Here is a 22,405-nt window from a genome sequence, read left to right on the forward strand (position 1 = left end):
TGTGTGAAAATAAGTCTTTATTAATCGATAATCTGACCCTGGTCTGCAATCAAAATTTGTGTGAAAAGGAATAAATGTCACTGGTGTTTTACTGCCACTAATGTTCATTTCAGCTGAAAACTGCAGTGAATTGTATTTATAGGTACTTTTTTTTTCCCCGCAAAAATGTAGGTAAAGGCACATTTTTCCAGTGAGACTAGGTTGTGTTTTTGAAGTGGATGGCACTGCAGATGGAGTCTGGAGAGTGATGGAGATGTGGGGGTTGGGAAATATGAACTTTTTATTTTGCTCATCTTTTTCTACATTGACTTTGTCAGGAATCACAATGTTAGTTGTGGGTTGAGGTTGTATTCAGACTCAGATCTGTACATCTCTTGCATGAGCTGGTCTTTTTATTTATAGCTCAGTGCAAATGAGTGAAGCAAGAAGCAAAGAAGGAAGGAAAGCGAGGAAATTAAAGGAACCCAGAGAAGAGTATAAGATAGATGAAATGCACTCGTGCGGCGGCCCCGTTTGCTTCTGCGCTCAATTACGGAGTGTTTAGAGCGAGGCTAATCTGCCTACACAGCTTGAGCGTGCCACTTAACAGACGACTCCTCGTTGAGGGTGTCCAAACAAATCAGAGGTGTAGGAACAAAACAAAGAGCCAACGGAGTGGCAGAGCCCAATTTCACACCTCATTTGAAAAACAAATTGAATGAATCTTTCCAGATTCACTGTTGGATCAAGGAATGTTAGATTTAGTCAAGCACTCCTTCCCTCCTCCTACACTAATCTATAATCAAACTCATTCCTGAATCTGTGCTAAACCACTTATTATGCTAACCAGGATGAAAAGAGGGAGCAAGAGAACAAGTGAGAAAGAAAGAGCACCAACACCATCAAATTTATGGTATTCTTCCTGTGAATTCAGGTCACAAAAATTTCCTGCATTTGTCCGTGAGGATCTCAGCACCATATATCACATGGACCTTTTATGAATTTATTTACCCAGGCAGCGCTCTCCGTGCACCCGCATTTCCTTTGCTTTTTTCTGCATCTCTCAGGAAGCGCCCATGTGATGGCCACATAAATCCTGAGTCCTTTTAGAGCATTTTTACTAATTAACATCACACTATTCATGAACACTTATACCATGATGCATTAAATAGAAAAATAAGGCAGCTAATTTACAAGCACTCATTTACAATTCAACATCAAAACAATCTCTCACAGTAAATTCAACTAAAGTAGGCCCATAATCAAACAGTAATCCTTCTAAATCTATTTTTTTTTTTTTTTTTTTTAAACATGCTGATATTCTTCATGCATTTTTAATGTTTCTTCTTAATACAGTTCATGACTTTGACCTGGATACTACAAAGCACAAACTCTGTATATGTTTGATCTGTGGCACTTGTTATATTATGTGTTGTATGTAATTGTTTTGGATAAACTTTCTTCCATTCCTGTTTATTATGCAGTTACTATGAGCAAGCCAATTCTATATATGTTATTTGTTTTGGGAATGGTGTTTTGTTTGGTTGTTTTCTTTCCTCTTCTTTTTTTTTTTCTCTGTCTTTACTTTCGTTTCAGCAGGGTGATGCGGGTACCTGAGTGGTCAAATCTTTTGGCAATCACCGTGACGCGTGGTGACGACAATGCGTGGCTTCACCAATGAGGGCGCCCTAGTTGATTATTAAAGAGCGCACCTGTGTGGGAAGCGGGAGTTCTCTGGAAAGCCACACATTTTATTGTTGTTTGTTGATTGACTCACGTGCTTGTTTTACCCTGTACCATCCTTGTGTTTAATACCTGTTGGTTAAGTCTTTGTTCTTTGATAAGTCAGTGTTAATAGCCCATTTGATCTTTTATCTATGGTGTTTCTCTCCGTTTCTGTTATCTGGTTGATAAACCGACTTTACTAAACGGGGAAAGAGATAAAGAACAGGTAAGATATCACGTGATATATACGTGTGCCACACTGAGCTATCAATTTCTGTATAGAACACTAGTTTAGTGCCACTTTTTGTATTTTTTGTTTATAGTAAGGGTAGTGTATTTAGGGCGAAGATTTTTCTTTTTGTTCAATGTAGGGTTTTTTTTGTGAATATTGATGGTTGAGTTAGATTAGAAGTTTTGCTTTCTGCTTAGTAAGATTGGTTATATTTTGTTTCTTTCTTTGATTTGGCACGGTCTCGTTCTTTTCTCTTTTCCCCGTTCTTTTGTGAATTATTTTTGCTTGGTTAACGAATGTGTATAATTTGTAAATTTATGTAAATAATTATATTTTGGGTTAATTTGTTCTGTTCTCACTGTAATAAACAAACACGTTGCTGATTTAAAAATGGTGTGTGATTGTTTTCCAGTACGCGTTCAGTGTTTTAATGTTGCACCCTTGTTTTCCCTAGATATTTTAAAAAAGGGTTTGTAACATATATATATATACAAACACACATACACAAGTTTAGGTTGGTAAGATATTTTAAATCTCTTATGCTCACCAAGACAGCATTTTTCAAAAATACAGTAAAAACAGTAATTTTGTGAAATATTAATACAGTTTAAAATAACTGTTTTCAATTTTTTAAATATATTTTTAAATGTACTTTATTCCTGTGTTGAAATTACCATTCCTTTAGTCTTCTGTGTCACACGATCTGTCAGAAATCGTTCTAATATGCTGATTTGTTATTGTTTATTATCAGTTGAAAACAGTTATGCAGCTTAACATTTCTGTTCTACGTTTTTTTTTTTTTCATGATGCTTTGACGCACAGAAAGTTCAAATGAACATTTATTTTATAAAGTCTTTACTGTCATTGATAAATTTAATGCATCATTAATGAATAAAAGAATTTGGAGTAAGCCATATAGAGTAATTTTAGGATGTTTTTTATGCTTTATTTATTTTTTGACAGCCAGTTGAATTGTCTTTGTACAGAAAAGACATGAGGAAATGATTTGGAATGACATGAGGGTGAGTAAATAATAACAAAATTCTCTTTTTCATGTGAACTATCCCTTTAAGACCTTGAACACAACAATAAAGAGGTTGATCTCGCCGTGTGAGTGCCGATTAGTTATCTAGCACCTTTATAACCCACAGGCAGATTGAATGAAGGTGGTTCAAATCTGCAAGTTTGTACCAAATGTGTGCACATTCGCCTTAATGGCTGTGCAGCTGCATATGGAATGCAGTGACAGCAAGACAGGTGTCTCTTTCTCTCTACGTAAACCTCTAGATATTCATTCAGGTTGCTCCAAAGACTCTCATCTGCTATTTCGAGTGTAATCTCTGTATTCATGCACATGCACGGCCCTGCGCTCGGCAAATAGTCATCTCCTCCCATACGCATGGACACGCGGACGGGTCACAGGAAGATGTGTGGAGCGGGCAGAGCAGCAGCGCTGTAAACATTTCATTGTAATGGAATTTGTAATTTGATGATGTAGTAATGTAGAGGTCAGGGAACGAGAGCTTCAATAATACAGCACACGCTGAAGCTGTCTCTCTCCGCTACACACGTGAATGTTTATCCTCCACGTTTCAGTCCTCGTTGCTCTCATTATTGTAAAAATGACTATGCAGACATAAATCTCACGTCTAATTGTTTTTATCCTCAAAAATTTCAGCCGCCAATCTTAAACGATAAGACGTGGAGTGTGGGTGATCAGGGCCATCCAGTAATAAACAGTCAGGGGCCGTTAAATATGGCCCTGCCCCCAGAGCCACCTCTCTATCGCAGTGTGAGACCATTAACAGCACGGAGCACAGCCCTAAATCAGCAGCAATCAGAGCGCTGCTGGTCTGGACTCCTCATTACACACACACACACACAGCCATTGTCTGACCATGCTGCGCCCCAGACACACTCATCTGTCATGTGGGAGGAAACACAGATAAGGAGATCTGAGAGGAGTGAATGTGAGCAGCAGACCTTATTAATACGCACAAGTGCGGGGTCGATAAAAGCCATGTCCACAGCTATCAGGGGCCCTTTACAGCTTAAGAAGGGCTCCGTGAGCCAACCGTCATCAGTCAATTTAGTGTGTTATTCCACATTCTAATGATAGAAGCCGCTCTGGGAGAGGAAATGCTGTGGTTTAGCGGTCTTCATGTGGAAGGAAGCAGCCATGTTGTGACAGGACCACCCTTTATCCCTTCTGTCCTGTATCTCTCTCTCTTTCTCTCGCAGCATACACCTTTCAGAACACGCTTCTGACCTGTGACCTCTCTTCCTGGCTGGGCTCAAATTGTAAACAGATGAGCTGTCTGCCAGGCTCTGCTCTGCTTAGTTTGTTCCATCTCTTCAGCATTAAGTGGCCAAAAGATAGCTGTCAGTCAATCAAAAGGCCAATCAGGGAGATATATTGTTTTTTGCTGTTGTTTTTATATTCAAAAATTCAATTTTACATTTTAAAATTTTATTTATAATAATATTTTAAAGCTAAATTGCAAAAATAATTGTTCACAAGCAGGTTTCCTAGGAACACTTCCCATGTTTAGCATTGGTCCAGCAAACAGATAGTCCCACCTCAAACAGGTATTTTTTTTTTTTTTTAATAAAAACAGATTTTACAAGCTTTTTTTGTTAAACATATTTTAAATATATTTACAAAAATAATGTTTGTTTTCAAACAGGGTTCCCAGAACACCTCCTCCTGCCACTGGTTGAACACATTTTTTTTTTTTTTTTCTTTAATACAGAATTCACAAGCTTTAACGCTTAACTAGAAAAAAAAAATACTAATTTACTAAATATCTTTATGACTTTTTAATTAATTCCCATGACTTTTCCAGTCCTGGAAATCAAAACTGAGTCATTGAGTATTCAAATTAGTACTTGATCAATACGGTCACCGTATTTTTTTTTTTTTAAATGATTCTTCAATTTTACTTTTGTTGATGAATTAGAATTGGTGTGAATTCTGTACAGCAAAAAATCCAAAGAGTAAGCCAAGAGAATATTTGATTTGGTAACATTATCACTATCATGAGATTACACTGTGTCGCATTGACAGAGGAATCAGAGAATATATGTGAGGAATAAAGTTAAACTACTTAATATCTATACAAATATTAAGTTTCCTTTCTCATTATGAAGTTTCATTTCTCATTTCATTTCTGATTTGAAAGAGAGTGGCCATGCTACAGGGGTGAAGCTTTAATGCCTGGAAGAATTATTCCTGCTCAATTACAGATCAATATTGCCCAGTTCGTACATACACTGATATTCAATAACTGTATTTGCCTTATAATTTCTGCATCTGTTATTTTCCTCCAAACCTCCTCTGTTCTAAAGGTACCAGCACTTAAGGCGCTGAGCAATTATGGAAATGGAGCTCAGCATCCCTCCATCGCTCCCACTCGGAATAGACGAGGCGGCAGCGGCTTGACGGCTAATCGATGAGCGCTCTCCTAAGAGCAGCATTGCGACCTCTGACCTCTGTAAGCCCGGCTTCTGACAGCTGACAAAAGGAGAGCTTTATTTGACTGAATTAGAAAATTGCATCATTCCATTTCGCCCCATGGACAGAGAAAAAGAAAGCGGAAAAGACAAAGACAGAAGCGGGAGGTGCAGGGAATGATTGTCAGTTCAAAAACAAATACAAACATACAGCAGAAATCAGGACATGACAGACAGGATGTTATGTAAGTGCTGGTGCTACGGTTTGGATCACTGCCTTCCTCTAAACTCTATAATATATATTAATTTAGCTGTTTTTAACTGTTTTCAGTGGCATCGTCTTACTCTCAGTCACTTACTGTAAAAATTCAATGTGTAATCTGCTCAGGAAATAAAACTCAACCTGTCAGAACAGAAGAATGAGGTAATTGGGTGGTATACGGCCAGCTGTTCAGTTTTTTTTTTTTTCTCACTAGAGCCGAACAACAAACAGTAATTTTGCCAGATTAGCCCTCCATGGCTTCTAAAGCCTAGCCTTTATACCTTATCTTTAAAGCAATTCATCCAAAGATGATCATTCTGCCCAATGCATAGTCAATACCGACATTACTTTTTCATTTGTTTCTCTCACAAAGTTATCATATGGCTGTAGAAGACTTAAATGTTTTCTCTTACAGTCTGTCAGTCTCTTATATGGTACATTTTTGGTTTGAGATTATGTCATTTGGTTTGACATTGTAATTATTGAAAAAAAAAAAATTGGTTTAGAAACAATTTTCACTCTGAAATTGCTAATAAATTTCACAATTACAAAGAAATGGCAAGTAACACACTGAATTAAATGTAAAGTTTTTAACAAGAAAAACTGAAATAGATTTTCCTTGTAAAATGTACTATTCTTTGTTTTATTTACAACTTCAAAAAATCTTTTTAGAGTTGTACTTCACAGTCAGGGTTTGAGTGACATGAGTGTGAGTAGATGACAGAATTTTCATTTTTGAGTGAACTGTCCTTTCCATTTCGAAATGAATGTGTGAATAAATAAGAATATGTGCTTTTTATTTGACTTCATGACTTCATTAAGTTTTTCTATATTTTGGATCAAAAAAGTAAAAATGCAGCATTGGTGAGAATAAGAGACTTCTTTCAAAAACATTAAAATATCTTTCCAACCCAAATAGTTTAAATGCCCTGATTAAAGTCCTAAATGTTGAATTAATGTCTGCAATCCTCTAATTGAGAAAATAATTAATTATTGTGAATAGTCTTTCCAGACAGTAGCGTAATATATGTGCAGATTGCAGTGTACCGGACATGTTTGTTGTTTTTGGGTGCTGGTGCCGTGCTGTCAGGGCTCAGGGTGGAGGGGAGCGCTAAAAAAACAATGCAGACCACAGTGGGAGGCTGTAGTCCACTTCCTGTGCAGTGCACACTGGGAAGTATCGAATGCACAGACACGACCATCCTAAACAAAACAACTCTCCCTATAATTCTTAAACATCTGTGACTGACAGCTGTGTTGTAGAGAATAGTCTGTGTAAAAATAGCTTAACTCAAAATGGCCATGATGTGTTTTCATATGAGGTGGAGGCATCCTAATTTGCACCTAGTACAGCATATTTTCTCTTTTTTCTGCTGTGTTTCTCTTTCTCACTCACCCTTTCTCTTTGGTCTAAAATCTCTTGCACAGAATGCCCTAAATAGTTGACGCACTGCCTCTGGAGAACTGGGACATAATTCATTTGGGTCAGTGTGGCTCTCACAACCCCTTCACAAACATCTGAACAAAAGCAGATAGAAACACGAGCAGGCAGGGAGTCAGATTTAGCCTTCATGAAGAAAGAACAAGAGAGACGGACAGTGGATTTTCGCTTGGCTGAATGAAAAGAGAGAGAGAGCAACAGGGTGACTACAGCTGTGTTTCAAAACCTCAGAGCCTACTGCTTACATAGGCACCTGACTTCTATATATATATAAATACAAACAAAACTTTTGGATAAAGTTATTTAATGATTTTAAAATTGTTGTTTAATGTCAAACGTGCTGCGTAACCAATAAGGTTCATTCTCATGTGTTACGCAGCACGTTTGAGCTTCAGGTATGTTCTTGTGCATCATTCAGATCAGGTTGAGCTTCTGCTTATGTTCGCAAGTGAGTAAAAGCCTAAACTAAATCTGTTCATCATAAAAAGCAATCGAGTCTCTTCAGAAAATTTGGACTAAACTGCTCGATTCATATGGATTAGTTTTCCGATCTCTTTATGAACTTTTTGAGGCATCAAAGAGATTGTTGCAAAGATAGTCAATGGAGGAACTGACATCTCTCAGATTTCATCAAAAATATCTTCATTTGTGTTCCAAAGATGAATGAAAGTCTTATGAGTTTGGAACAACATGAGGGTGAGTAATTAATGACAGAATTTTCATTTTGGGGTGAACTAACCCTTTAATATCCTATAGATATTTTTGTATGGAAGCCAGGTTCTTCCACTAAGAAAAATTCTGACTATTATGTCTGACTTAATTTCTTATATTAAACTTCTTTTAAACTGAGCATATCTTTACCACCAAATCTGGTTCAGTAAAATGTTTTTGAAAGATGTTGCTTATGCTCACCAAAGGTGCATTTATTTGATCAAAAATACAGTAAAGTAGTAATATTGTTAATTATTATTACAATTTAAAATGTGTTTTCTTTTTTATTTATTTTTAAATGTAATTTATTCCTGTGATGGCCAAGCTGAATATTCAGCAGCCATTACTCCAGCCTTCAGTGTCACATGATCCTTCAGAAATCATTCTAATATGCTGTTTTAGAATTTGTCCAAAATGAGGTAAAGGCAGCATAATTTACATAAGTTGCATCCTTTTTTGGAACCGCCACTATGCCATGAAAATGCTGCCTACAGAGGAAGCTCACTGGGTTTCGGAACAGACCTTAGCTGTGTGCTTTTAAATGGTACACATAAAAAGGGTACACTCCTCCAAACTCTTCCGCAGTGTATCCCTAAAAAGATTGGTGGACAGGAGGTTAGGTGAGCTCTGAGGGAAGGTGAGGAACCAGTTCTGAATTCACCCAGAGCTGAACTAACATGTCCATCTATTTTTCATCCTCTGACCCTTTTGAGATTCAGAATATCCTTCACAGCCCTCTCACTCTCTCTCTCTTCATCCAGCACTCACGGAGCTGTAACCCGAGCCATCCATTTACCCTGCCAGAGGCCACAGCTCTTGCTCTCTCTCTCTCTCTCATTGTCTGTTTGTAAGTGTATGTGAACAGTGAATGATAACACGAGCATTTGCGTGTAGAAGTGGACCCTGACATCACTTCACGCAGGACTTCAAGGCAACCCGGGAAGCGTTCAAGCTATTAATATGGACAAGATTAGCATTTTTATTTCTACATGCACATTAATAAAAAAGATTCGCATTACCTCTCCGGCACTACATCACTCATGTACCAAGAGCATGCACTACACTTACCAAAACGTGTAAGTCAGCAGGTAAGACATATTTGTAATTCAGACAATGCTAACACCCAGACCGTGGTGGCAAAGGCAGACACAGAGACAGGGAGGCTGAGGCGTGTCTTTCTGAGAGTGAGTGGTCCTCTTTCCTCAGCAAACACTGAAATCTGATTACGCATGGAGGATGAAACAGATGAGAAATGAGAGACGCCTCCACCAGCTCCTGCTAGACATATTTGTGTGTGTGTGCGTGTGTACATTTTCTTTCCCAACCCCCAATTGTGATGCCAAAAAGGTGATATTGTCCATTCACTCATATAAGAGCTTGATTTGATTATTATGAAAAGTCTAGAAATGTCAGTGTCAGACTTTTACTTTTTCCAGCATAAGTTGTAGGCTTCTCAAGCTGGCAAACAAATTGTGATAGTCTTTTCTTCTCTATTGTGACACATATCTGAGTGAAACGGCTTCTTGAACAAGAACAAATGTAAGACAGGACTTGGGAATTGATTGGATGTTTGTGGTTTGCTATTGCCGCGATCTCATATGAGTGACAGGTTGTCCCGCCCTCATGCCGAAAAACACATCATCAGAGAAGAGAAGAGGGGAAGTTATTTTAATTCTGAAGTGAACTAATCCTTTAACCAGCGTGTCTCCAGTCAACCAGCTTCATGAAAACCACCATGTTGACCAACAAATTGTGTACCAGCATGGAAGTTTATGTTGGTCTAGACTGTTTTACTTTCAGCAAGGCAGAAGAAATCTCTCAAATCATGAAATTATCTTGTGCACTTGTAGCTGTAAGTGGCTAATTCAGTGCAGATTGTATTACGGTAGCATTAGCACCATACTTTGCGTTGATTGTGTACGTGTCTTTCAGCACATAAAGAGAGTGAATGAGCGAGAGTGTGTGTATAAAGAGAGCTGGTGTCCGCTACAAGATGAAAGCCCATTGACGTTTTAAAGCAGCTTCGACCTCTGCCTGCATCTGGCTGTCAATCACAGTTACCCACAGTCCCCTGAGGCAGTTTTGCCCGGCCCCAGGAAAAAAAAATACGACGGTGAAAGAGAGAGAGAAAGAAAGAAACATCAGGAACACAACAGGGAGGGAGCTCCAGGCCAGCCCAGTGAAGCCATCAACACCTTAGGGCTGCATAATCATCCGCTACTCAGCAACTCTGCTGGCCTCCAACACACATTCACTGTGCACTACAGTTCCCACAATCCTCTGCCCTAAGGCCCAAATATACGGGATGTCAATCAAATAGTTGAGTAATGATGGTGTGCTTTGAGATACGACAATCCAATAGCTGCATTCGTCATCTCTGCACTCATGTTTGTACAGGCTGGTGATCGAAAGCCTGATGTACAGCATATTGACAGAGAAAGATAATGATTAGTGTTAGTGATAGACCTCCCAGACACCTTACTGACCTATACAGCTACTGCAACTCCTGTATTTATTGCCAAAACCTTAAGTCTTTGCTAATGATTTTTAAGACCTGCATTTCCAAATATTGAACAAATGCAAACAACAGATGTTTAAAGGGATAGTTCACTAAAAATGAAAATTCTGTCATCATTTACTCACCCTCATGTTATTTTAAATCTGTTTGACCGGTTTCTTTCTTCAATGGGATATAAAAAGAGATGTTTAGCAGAATGTACTTGTTGTTCTTTTTCATATATAATGCCATTTACAATGTTGGAAAGGTTACTTTGAAAATGTAATAGGTTACTGATTACAAGTTACCCTATTTAAAATGTAATAAGTAGTGTAACTATTTCAATTACTTTATTAAAGTAATGTAACGGATTACATTTGAATACTTTTTGATTACTTTTCTAAATTTCTAACAAATGTTTTCAACTGTTAATCATTTTAAACCAGGCAGGGTTAACCTTATAAGTAGCACTCAATACTGATTACTGCCAGACTTTCAAAATCCTTCATCACTTGAATTAAGATTATAATAATTTTAAAGCACAGCTCCCACAAAATCACTTTAGCACCTCTTTTTACTTTGAGATCGTTCTGAGCTTAAATACAGGCAAAGCAACAAATTAATATTATTCAGAAAATCCTAGCTTTTTACAGAAAATATTCAGATGTAACCCCCCTTTGTAATCGTTAACATTTTCATAAGTAACTGTAACTGATTACAGTTACATTTATTTTGTAATTAAATTACGTTACATGTTACATGTAACTAGTTACTCCCCTAGATAGGCCATTTATAACATCACCAGTCTCCAAAAAACATAAAGACATAAAAGTACTCTATTTTTAAATAGTATGTGAAAATAGAGTGCTATTTTCCAAATATGTATTATTCAGAATATGACAGAATATGAATTTGAATATGGCGACTCAAGATGTGTCAAATTAGCAGCATAGTTGTACTACAGCATATTTGTATAATATAAGCATAGTTGTAGTTTCATGACCAATCAGGTGTTAATACATTTTTATCGTATGGTTTCTTGAAAGCATCGCTTCCCAGACCACCAGGATGGCAAACATCTTCTGTTGAGTTCCACTGAAACAAGAAAGCTATCATGAAAGTGAAGTGAGTAAATGATGACAGAACTTTCTTTCTTCGGTGAACTGTTCCTCTAATGGTTCCGAATGTAGATTAAATTGTCAAGGCAAGGCATGGAGTTCAGATAGATATTTTTATTAGGCAGACCTGATGGGTTTAGCAATTAGAGGAGTAGACATAAGGCATAATGTAGTCAGTCTCAGACAGTCCAAACAAGATTAATTTCCAGGTGGGCGCAAAGTGTGGCACACACAACACACATACAGCCAACACGCTCAGGTCCAACAGCGAAAAGCACGTTCAGTGGTAAAAACATATTTGAGCAGTGTCAGCCACTGAAAAGGCTCTGTATTCTGCGTGATACTAATGAAACATACACATACACAAACTAACACATACAGAGTCGTCTACTGAATTCATTTGCTGTGAGAGGTCTAACCATCTCACCCTCGTGGAAGCAATGTGGGAGGTGTGCTTGAACAAGTAATGAGGTCTTAAAAATTTATCCTATACAAGTTCTTAATGTACATATCTAGTCTTATTTTTACTGATTCATCTGTGCATTGCCATCTTTGTAATCTTTAAACAAAATATCACTTGCTCTTCCTCTGAAATGACATTAAGCTGTACAAATGAAATGAAAATTCACCCTATATATATGTTGTTCAATCAACAACCATTGAATAGAACATAGTCCCCGTCCTACATTTTTTCAGATGTCACAATACAGTACAAAAGATCTGTAGATATTTGCGTTTAAACACTACTTAAAATAATGGTAACCAGTAGCCAAATAGCTACTTAACCATTGCTATGCCAATCTCACATTTATATAATTCTGGCATGTATGTAATGACCACTTTTTACCATCCAATCAATTCCCGATATATAAAATCAAATCTCATCCTACATTAGCATCACATTGTGGAAATAAAATGCATTGTGAATGCCAATTCATGTTCACTTAACAGAATAAATTCTGTTCTCTTTACCTGAATTGAATGAGAATGTATAGCAAAGTACTGACCTAAGATGACATGATTATGACGATAAAAATAGAACAAAGAAAGAAAGAGAGAGACAGATGGATGACAGGGGAAATGACAGTGTGTGTGTGTGTGTTTAAAAGAAAGGTGATCTTCATGCGGAGTGAGGGAATAGGGCGGGAGCTAAGAGAAGGGGTATAAAGAGGCACATCTGTGCTTAACTTGCTCCAGGGCAAGTCTGTTCCCTCTGACACCTTCTAAACACACACACACACACACACACACACACACACACACATACATACACATACGTTCACACTCTTCCAATGTTACGAGTTTCAGTAATGGGGCCGCTTTTTTTTTCTTTTTTTACAATATACTATAATTAGTAAGGAATGAGTGCTTAACAGTTACAAGATTTCTTTCTTTCTTTCTGTCTTTCGTTCTTACTTTTAAGACTGACCATGCATATATTCATAGCTCATGTACAAATCTATGTATAGTGTAAAGTATATTATTTGTTTTTAAGAAAATATAATGAAAATAGGGGAACCCAGGCCTGCCGGTAAACTAAATTAGCATCTAATGCAAATGAGCGGGGTGCTTAATGGTGGAACAGGTGCAGGCAGGGCCCCTAAATGAGATAAATGAATAAAACATCCCTGGGCACGCCTGTGAAAGCTGACACAAAGTCAATGGCATGAATTATTCAGCAGCCAGCCGAGGCTGCGCGCTGCTGACCTCTCACCACAGGAAGTGCATCCCAAACACAACAAACCACAACAATGGACTTCAGACACGGGGGTTCCCTCTGTGCAGTGCGCACGCAAACACACACACCCACTGAGCGGTACACAATGCTAAATATAGATTTATGCAATCTTGATTGGCCTCACCATATGGATGAGAGAAGCCAATAGAGAATGTGTGCACTGCCCAAAAAAAAAAAAAAACTTTTTTTGTCTTTTTCTAGGAATATATCTAAAAACTATTAAAACAAGATTAATTTACTTAAGAACGAAAATTGAGTACAAATCTTTTTAGAGCTTTTTCTTGCTTAAAGGATTAGTTCAGTTTCAAATGAAAATTACTCCAAGTTTTACTTACCCTCAAGCCATCCTAGGTGTATATGACTTTCTTCTTTCTGATGAACACAATCATAGAAATATTAATAAATATCCTAAAGCATCTGAGCTTTATAATGGCACTATGCGTTACCAAACGAGTCTGAGCTGAACATCCATCCATCATAAACATATTCCACACGGCTCTGAAGGGTTAATAAAGGCCTTCTGAAGCGAAGCGATGCGTTTGTGTAAAAAAAAAAAATCCATATTTAACAAGTTATGAAGTAAAATATCTAGCTTCCGCCAGACCACCTTCAATATTCAAATTACGGAAAAAAACAGAACTGGCGTCACGTCAGTTTTGTAAGTTGAATGGGGAAGGCATAGGACATACAGCGTAAGCTTTTTGAAGAATACGGAAGGCGGTCTGATGGAAGCTAGATATTTTACTTCATAACTTGTTAAATATGGATATTTTTTTTACACAAATTCATTGCTTCGCTTCAGAAGGCCTTGGAGCCGTGTGGAATGTTTATGATGGATGGATGCACTTTCAGCAGCTTCATACTCGTTGGTCTCACTCATTGCCATTATAAAGCTTGGATGCGTCAGGATATTTATTAATATAACTCAGATTGTGTTCATCAGAAAGAAGAAAGTCATATACACCTAGGATGGCTTGAAGGTGAGTAAAACTTGAGGTAATTTTCATTTGAAAGTGAACTAATCTTTAATGCAATTATTTTTTTTTTTTGCCAATAGTAAGTAAATAAAATCAAAATTAAATTCAAGTAAATATTCTTTAAAAATAATATTTTCTAAAAAAGTTTTTAATGTACAAAAATGTACAAAGTTTTTATTGTTATTTTTTAAATAATTTCTTAAATGTATTTAGATTATTTTAGATATATTTAAGTATCAAAAAGACAGAAATACTAATAAAGAAAATTATTTTTTTGACTGCAAAATGTCTTCATTAAGGCACTGATAACAAATAAACATCCAGAAATGCTGTCCACATACTTTTAAGATTTTTTTCAGAGTTAATTGTTAAATTGTTAAATTTTTTCGGATGTGGTTGATCACTTGTTCGAATGTGTGTGTGTGTGTGTGTGTGTGTGTGTGTGTTGACAGAAATAACAGGATTACCCTGCGTGAGAGCATCCAGTGGAGAGAGGCAGAGAGGGGATATTTTCCCAGCATGCCCTTTACAGGGGAATTGGAGGGTTGCTCAGAGTAGACTGAGAAAAACATCAGGTTTAACATTAATAAGTTGTATGTGCGGGCTTACGTCTGAAAAAAGTGAGAGATTGGGAGAGTGCATCTGTTGCTGCAGAAGTAGACAGGAAGCCGCCCTGAAGCTGCAGTGACATCACCTTCCCCGGGAGGAGCACTTCCTGTCTGACATTCCTCAATCAACACACACACACACTCATGAGGAAATGGCATACATCAACAATACCCTCTGTATGAACACACACAAACACATGGTCTCACCCACACACATGCTTCTTAAAACAACACCAGTCTAATCTGTGTCACCACTAGTGTGTGAAAATGATACAGTTTGGTTGTTTATCTTGGAGTAAAGTGAAGTTTTCCTCTCTGTCTTGCTCATAAACGCTCTTTCTCGTCAGTAAGTGTTGTCAGTAGCATTGAGTGTCTAATCAGTCATCCTGTGGGTCAGATCTGTGTCTAAAGCGTATGAAGTGGATCAGTGATCTGGATGATCCCTGCCTCTTATCTGTGAGAGCAGAAGAGGAGACTCTGACTGCCAGGGTTTCTAGCACTAGCCTGAAGGGCCGATCAGTCTACCCAGAGATCACAACCTCATGCCCTGTGCGTGAACAACAGGCTGGACAAGCAGAGAGATAGAAGAGCAGAGAGAATAGCAGTGTGTTTTTATGACTTATGTATTTGAGACAAAATTAACCACAGCTTTGCCAACACAGGAATAAATAACATTTAGAATTGAAAACAGTTACTTTAAAATGTGATAATATTTCAAATTATTTCTGTTTTCACTGTGTTTAGCATATTAATGCAGCTTTGGTTAGCATAAGAGAGAGACTTCTTTCAAAAACTTTAGAATCTCTACTAACCACAAACGTTTTTATGCAAATGTTTTTTTTTTGCATCTTCATGATTCATCATGCAGTTTTTAATGCAATATCATAAACATACATACAATTCGACTTCTTTGTGTATGTGATCTATTTAAATATATTTCATACAATGTTAGAAACTTTCAGAATGGTCTTTTTGTCTAATTTTGATGAAAGTGGTAGCTAGTAGCACAGTTTTACAGTAGTAAATGGGCTGACGTTATAATTAATTAGTTTAAATATAAAATTAATCACGTTAATTAATTAGCTTATTTAAAAAAATAGATGTCAATGTCAATGTGACATTCCCATTTAGATACATGGATAAACGTGTAAGAGAGCAACAGAGAAGAAAAAGTGGGTGTTCGGTATATAGACAGAGTAAAGAGAGAATGGTAAAGTTGTCAGGGGAGAATAGCACACACAGGGCCACACACACAGGCACGGGCGAGTGGAGAGGAGTGCATGCTCTTCTTTGGGAACCATCCAGGCGGATGATGGGATTGTTGACAGTGAGCTGCATATCTTTAACCCTGTATTAACTCTGAACAGCAGAGCTTGGCCTTTTATTATTCCTGCACCGTTTGGGCTTAAGTAGGCCACACATATACACCTATGCACACAGACTCACAAATACAAGCATGCGCGCACACACACACACACACATACACACTCTCCAGGAAGAGACATTGTCACTGCATAGGAGCACATCACCTTTCAGCAGCTGTGACAGCACAGCCTGGAGAGTCACGCACACTTTTTAAAGCCGACGCACACATTTTCCTTCGCTCGCACTTTATGTGTATCTCTTTAAGTGGGAAAGACTTACCAGTTAATTTTCTGAGAGAAGACAGAAACATGTTTACTGCAAATGCTTTCCTTCACTATATTACGGTCGTTTTTATGGCTTGCACACACAGACACTCACGCTGAGCTCTTCACAGTCTCTCAGTCTTAATTGCCACACAATAGGGCTACAGATCGGACAGGATTACGCTAACAATGGGAGCCCCAGCCTGTGAGGATCACTCTCTGGCCACCGATTCAGAGAACAGCTCTGTGAAATAGAGCCCGCTAATCCACTAATGCAAACATACTGCAGGAATATAGCGCTGCACGCTGTCACTGCCTCTTTCCCAACCATCCAATCTTGAGGTGCAGTTTTATTGCTCAGATGTTGCTGCTTTATAGCTTAGCAGTGTAGACAGATAGACTGATAGATAGATAGATAGATAGATAGATAGATAGATAGATAGATTTAAATGGATGAATTTTAACTTGGATGACTGCATTCTCATAATTCACATTCTCATGCATCTTCATGCTGTTTTTGAATAAAATAGCACATCCTGTGTGAGCGGCCCCTAGCAGAACAGGAGTGAAAATGGTTCTATGAAAGCACCCCGTGAAACATTACTTCCTGTTCTGCTTTCATAAGAGCTGAAGGCCTTCCTCTAGAAGGTCAAATCTGGCCAGCAGTATAGTTGCGAGCCAAAGACCTCCATTAAACACTCAGAGAAAGGGCACATGAAGCCCGTTCAGTGGCGTTTTCCATCCTTCACTGTGTTATTTCTTCATGAAGTGGATATCCAGATGTTGAAGATTACATCACAAATAAAGCCTTCCAGAAGGGTCAGGGCTCGCAACCGAGCGCAAAGCCACAGAACTCCCACGGTTCGCGCGGGAACTCTGAACTTTCTGCACTCCGAAATCACTATCAGTGTTTAAGAGTATCCATGGTGATGAAGGCATCAACTGCAATGTTCCCAGGGAGATAGAACGACACCTTTCCCCATTACTGTACGGCTTATTGAGCTTCAATTACTCCTAACACACACAATGATAAGAGAGAAAGAAATCGAGAAAGAGAATAAGAGAGAGAGAGCTTCTAAGGGATGTGAAAGAGATGAAACAGGAGGCAGTGAAAAGGGCTGCTATTAGATGTCACTGGCCTTTTGTGTCCGTGTCAATGAGAGCAGATTAAAGTATTTGAAATAATCTTACTGGGGCATTAACAGAGCTCAGAAGGTAAAAGAAGAAGAAAAGGAGAAGATGAGGAGTCAATCACGACACACATACATTTACACATGAAATGAGACTAGATACAGCCATCTAACGTAAACTAAACACACCCTCTGAGAAGAAAGCTAGCTGGCTCGCCAGTTTTAATTTCACGTGAGTAATTCAATTTACCCCAATCACAATTTCAAAAGCTTCCCAATGAGTCTGGGAACTCGAACCGTGAGCGCAGATCTGCTGTGGGTAAGATTTGTTCTTTTAACAATCTAATAAGGCATTGTTAGTTGGCTTTATTTCCCTGACATTCCTCTGGTTTCGCTGAAATGGCCTGTTGTGCCGTCTTATGAGAGGAACCTAATTAGGAAATCACTTTCATTACTCTTCCAGAGGAATTAGCGCTAGCCTTGCTAATTACTGCTGTAAAACCTAATCAGCTCTTTGAAACAAGACCACACTAATGAGCTCTTATTTATTCAGCTAAATAACTTCAAGGGAAGGAAGACGCTCAAAATCATATTTTTTGATGAATTTGGGAGCGTACGCTCGTCTGCGCTTGCCGTAATTGATTCTGTTCCATCTTGCGCCTTGTTTGTTGGGAACCCCAGAATGTGAATGCGGCCAAGAAAATATTGAAAGTTCCAGTAAACTCTACCATATTTCCCTGTCTCATTTCAAATGACCTATTTTCCCAACTTAGAGAGACATATGACTAAAAGGAAACTGTTACTAATTCCTTTTTTATTCACAGGCAATTAGTGATGGCCTCGCACCTGAGCCTAAAGGGGTCTGTGGTGACCTCGAGCACAGCTGCCAATTTCAGCCAGACCCCAAACACAACCGTTCAGACCACAAACACCTACACCGGCGCTGCAACAGGAGGGTCTGAGGAAGCATTTCAGACAAACTTTATATAGGGAAACAATCAAGAAGAGTAAGTGATGGGAAGTGTGTTTGGGTGAGCGTGTGTTTGGTGGAGGTGATGCCACGTGGCATTGAGGGGCTGCAGCTGTCTTTGAGAGCTGTGAAGCGTTCTAGCTCAGTGGAGCAGAAATGGGCCAGCCTCACAGACACAGCAGCCAGGTAGAAGCTTCTTTTACTCTCTGACAAACACACACACATACACACAACACTATTGCTGGAAAAGTCGTGGTGAACCAACCTACAGCTGTGTTCATCTGATAGCACAGGCCACTGACTTATTAACACACAGATGAGAACACACCTTTGACACTTTAACACTTTAATCTGCACAAATCCATGCTTAGTTTAGTCGTACCACGGCATGTTCGAGTCAGAAACGAAATGGTCTCGCCCTCAATAATAATAACGTGACACGGTTGTATGATCTTTTAAACAAAAAGGGTAGGAGACGTGCTTCGTTGCACATGCTGCTCTCTCCAGAAGTCTTGCACATCTTCACTGCTGATTATTCATACATGCACACTTCAGAGCACACTACATGCTCAACAACCCCGACAGGGCCTCAAAACAGCCTAGCTCGATCACTTAACAATTACTCCTTTGCAAACAAATAGCTTCTGGTTCCAGCAAGGCTTTTTTATGCTTGTTGTCAGGTTGTTTTTTCCACTGATGGTGAATTCTTTGAACTGTTGCCTTTGATTTGTAATGTTTTATACTGAGCAGTAGAGCATATATAGTGATATAGAGCATCCAGAGATGTGTTCACAAAGCTATTTTAGAGCAACACTTGTAATTTTGGCTCGTTTGAATGTTATTTGAATTAATTTAGAGCATTATCTCTGCAGTGATGCTGATACTTCATTATCATTTATATAATAATTTGATACTATATTAAAAATTAAAACAGGCTGTTATTTGTTTGTACACTACCAATCAAAAGTTTGGGGTCAGTAAGTGTTTTTGATTTTTAAATATATTTTAAAATGAAATTTATTCCTGTGAAGGAATCATATGATCCTTCAGAAATCATTCTACTATGCTGATATGCATTTCTTATTAAAAACAGCAGTGCTGCTTAATATTTTTCTGGAAACCATGATGGTCTTTACTGTAAGTTTTGATCAATTTAATGCATCCCTGTTAAATAAAAGTATTAATTTTTAATGGTAAACTTTTGAATGGCAGTGTGTACTGTAATTTATTTTCTTCTCAATTTTGGGGCTTTATGCCTGTTGTTTTTCTAAGGATGTGGATGAATTGAAAAAAAGAAAAAGAAAAGATTGAGGCCAAGTTCCCTTGCAGCCTCATTTTCTTTCGTGTCAAATTAAATATGGAATCCACTTCAAGCTTTGCTATTCTATATTTCAAATAAATATTTTCAATGATCAGATATGTTGCAACACACACACAAACATCTTATACCCAGCTCTTACCTGTCGATGATGACCGGGTCAGAAGGCGTCTCGTTACGATTGCCACAACTTTTCTTGTCACAGCAGCGGCTAATAGAGATGGAGGGAGAGAAAGAGAGGAAGAGAGCAGTTAACCTGGGCATTACTGCACATATGTCAGCACTGAACTCAAACACAGTGGAGAAGGAAGAGGTAGCAATTATAAAGCAGTCTTTCTTTCGCTCCTTCAAGGCAGACATTCACTCCTACTGTACACACAGCACATAATATTCTGCCTCTCGGTCTGTGTATTAGAAGTGTGGCTGATAACTGGGCATTTATAGAGTGATGGAGAGAGGAGATGAGGGCAAGGCAAGGAGAGGAAAGGATACAGGAGGAGAGGTAAAATTAAAGAGGTATACATACTATTTTGTGTGTTATTTATAAACTTTATTTTGTTTCTAATAGATATTTAATTTATATAATTGTTTTAATGCAGAAACTTTTGCCAGCCTCTAAGGCTGCATTTATATTGCAGGTCTTGATGGCCAATTCCGATTTTTTGACTATATCCAATTTTTTCGACCAGCTTACATCCTTTAAAAGTGACGGTTTTGCCACTACACTTGGCGAAACTAACATAAAATAGCATTATGATATCAAGAAATCAATTTCAATAGTACATTGAGTTTAATTTAATGACATGGAATTCATAGAAACATCTTTAATGCAACAGTTTCATCCTTACATCAAAATAATTATATAGTACAAATTTTTCACGACAGCGATTACGTACACAGATCCATGGGATGCGTAGGAGAGGAATAATAGGCAGGTGGTAGAACTTTTGGTAAGCACGTCAGAGGTTCTGGGTTCGAATCTGACCTCGTATAGGTTTTTTTACTCATTAAAACCACATGCATTCTTCAGTGATTCTATTTCAAGGGCATGGGCATGTTTGTGTGTATTTTATTTTATTCAAATGCACGTATCCAATACATATCAGATTTATTTCCACACATGAATGAGGCCTGAAACCGATCAGAGAATAATGGAATCCATGCATTTTTTTTCTTGCTTACACGTTCGTGGGTCATGTCCGATCTGTGCCACATGGGGGGAAAAAAATCGGAATTGGGTCACTTGAACCATGCAGTGTAAATGCGGCCTAAATGTCAAATAAAATCAAGTGTGATTGGCAGGTTAATATATGTCAGTCAAACAGTCCTCTAATATCTGAATGGAAGAATTTTTTTTTTTTGCCAGAGTACACACACACCAAAATCTATTGGCAATACCTTCTTGCTCTCTATTTAATCTCATTGCTCATAGCTCCAGGTTTCTCTTTGCACAGGACAGCAGCGGAGAATAAGATGGATACTAAAGCATGAGCAAGTGAAAGAAGACAGGAGGGAATGAAAAGGGGGTGTATACATGGTGTCTTCGGTGGATGGAGGCTGGCAGTAAACAGCAGGTGGGGCGGTGAGTTCAGGTTTCCCTGCACAGATGGCAGAGGGGCTCGAATGAGAGCGAGTATAGGGCATGAAACATCATGTGATAGGCGCAGAACAGATCTGTGTGTGAGTGGGCTCCTTTAGACCTGATGAGCTTGATAAGATGGATTGAGTTTGACCCCTCACTCAAGCACTCTGGCGGTCTAAGCGTTGTTGTTGTTAGTTTGGACAGAGCGTGGTCGGCTTCCGTCTCAGTTTACTCTTCCTTGCTGTCGTATTTTTACCTTCCTGCCTCTCTCTGCTCTCATTTTCTCTCATTCCTCTGAGAGCAGTCAAGTCTTTAGCAATGTTCTCTCAGAAGTGGGTCACACAGGAGCAAAGCTTTCTGGGATGTGAGGGGTGGGCACAAATGGATGTGACACTCCGATAACCCAATAGCCAGCTAGAACCCATGGGAAACAACAATAAGGCCCCCCACCACCATCCTTGAACCGCCAAGCCCCCCCATCAACGATATGCTAATGACTCCACGCATGCTCTGGCTTCGTTCAGGGGGATTTTTCGCCCATTCCGGCTCTTTTTGCTCTGTCCCAGCGGACCTGCAGGGGAACCATAATCTTTAATCTCAAGCGTTTCCTCCTGCTGCAGCATTTGAAGAAATTAAATCCAAATTGCTGCACGTAATTACCAGGATGTGGCCCTTGTTGATGCCATTAAAGCTGAACTGCCCTTAGTCCAGCTTCTTTACAGACAGCGGCTCTAAAATAGCCCCCAAAACCAAACAAAGCAGCATTTCTCCAACTGTGACCACCCAGCCTTTAATACTTTGGCCAAGTTTGTGATGTTTCATCTGCACCACACAAACCAAACAAAATCATATCAATCCTTGCATATGAGGATGTGGAACTCCATCATAAAGAGCCCAGAGTTGCGTTTGAGCGATTGTTTCTAGCCTTGCCTGTGAGCGAGTTGTTTGGGAAAATGCGTCTCTGTCTCATGCTTGCAGGCCCATGCGGCACCATATGGCTAATGGCAAGGCGTACAGCAATTAACAGCCCTGATTA

General features: G+C 38.7%; 2 protein-coding genes across 9 annotated transcripts in view; both read right to left on the reverse strand.

Annotated features, from left to right (window-relative positions):
- The window catches only part of trmt12 (tRNA methyltransferase 12 homolog), a 183,678-nt gene extending 179,345 nt beyond the window's left edge, over positions 1 to 4,333 (reverse strand). Inside the window, exon 1 of the mRNA XM_051860199.1 lies at positions 4,323 to 4,333. The gene's annotated coding sequence lies outside the window, so the exon portion shown is untranslated. The remainder of the gene's footprint in view (positions 1 to 4,322) is intronic.
- ebf1a (EBF transcription factor 1a) overlaps positions 1 to 22,405 on the reverse strand; it is a 130,862-nt gene that overhangs the window by 94,785 nt on the left and 13,672 nt on the right. For all 8 annotated transcript variants that reach the window (XM_051860181.1, XM_051860182.1, XM_051860186.1 and 5 more), the window contains exon 6: positions 19,930 to 19,998. In XM_051860181.1, coding sequence (XP_051716141.1) covers positions 19,930 to 19,998 — 69 coding nt within the window. The remainder of the gene's footprint in view (positions 1 to 19,929; positions 19,999 to 22,405) is intronic.

Source organism: Ctenopharyngodon idella, chromosome 14, assembly GCF_019924925.1.
Source record: "Ctenopharyngodon idella isolate HZGC_01 chromosome 14, HZGC01, whole genome shotgun sequence".
Classification (NCBI taxonomy): Eukaryota; Metazoa; Chordata; class Actinopteri; order Cypriniformes; family Xenocyprididae; genus Ctenopharyngodon; species Ctenopharyngodon idella.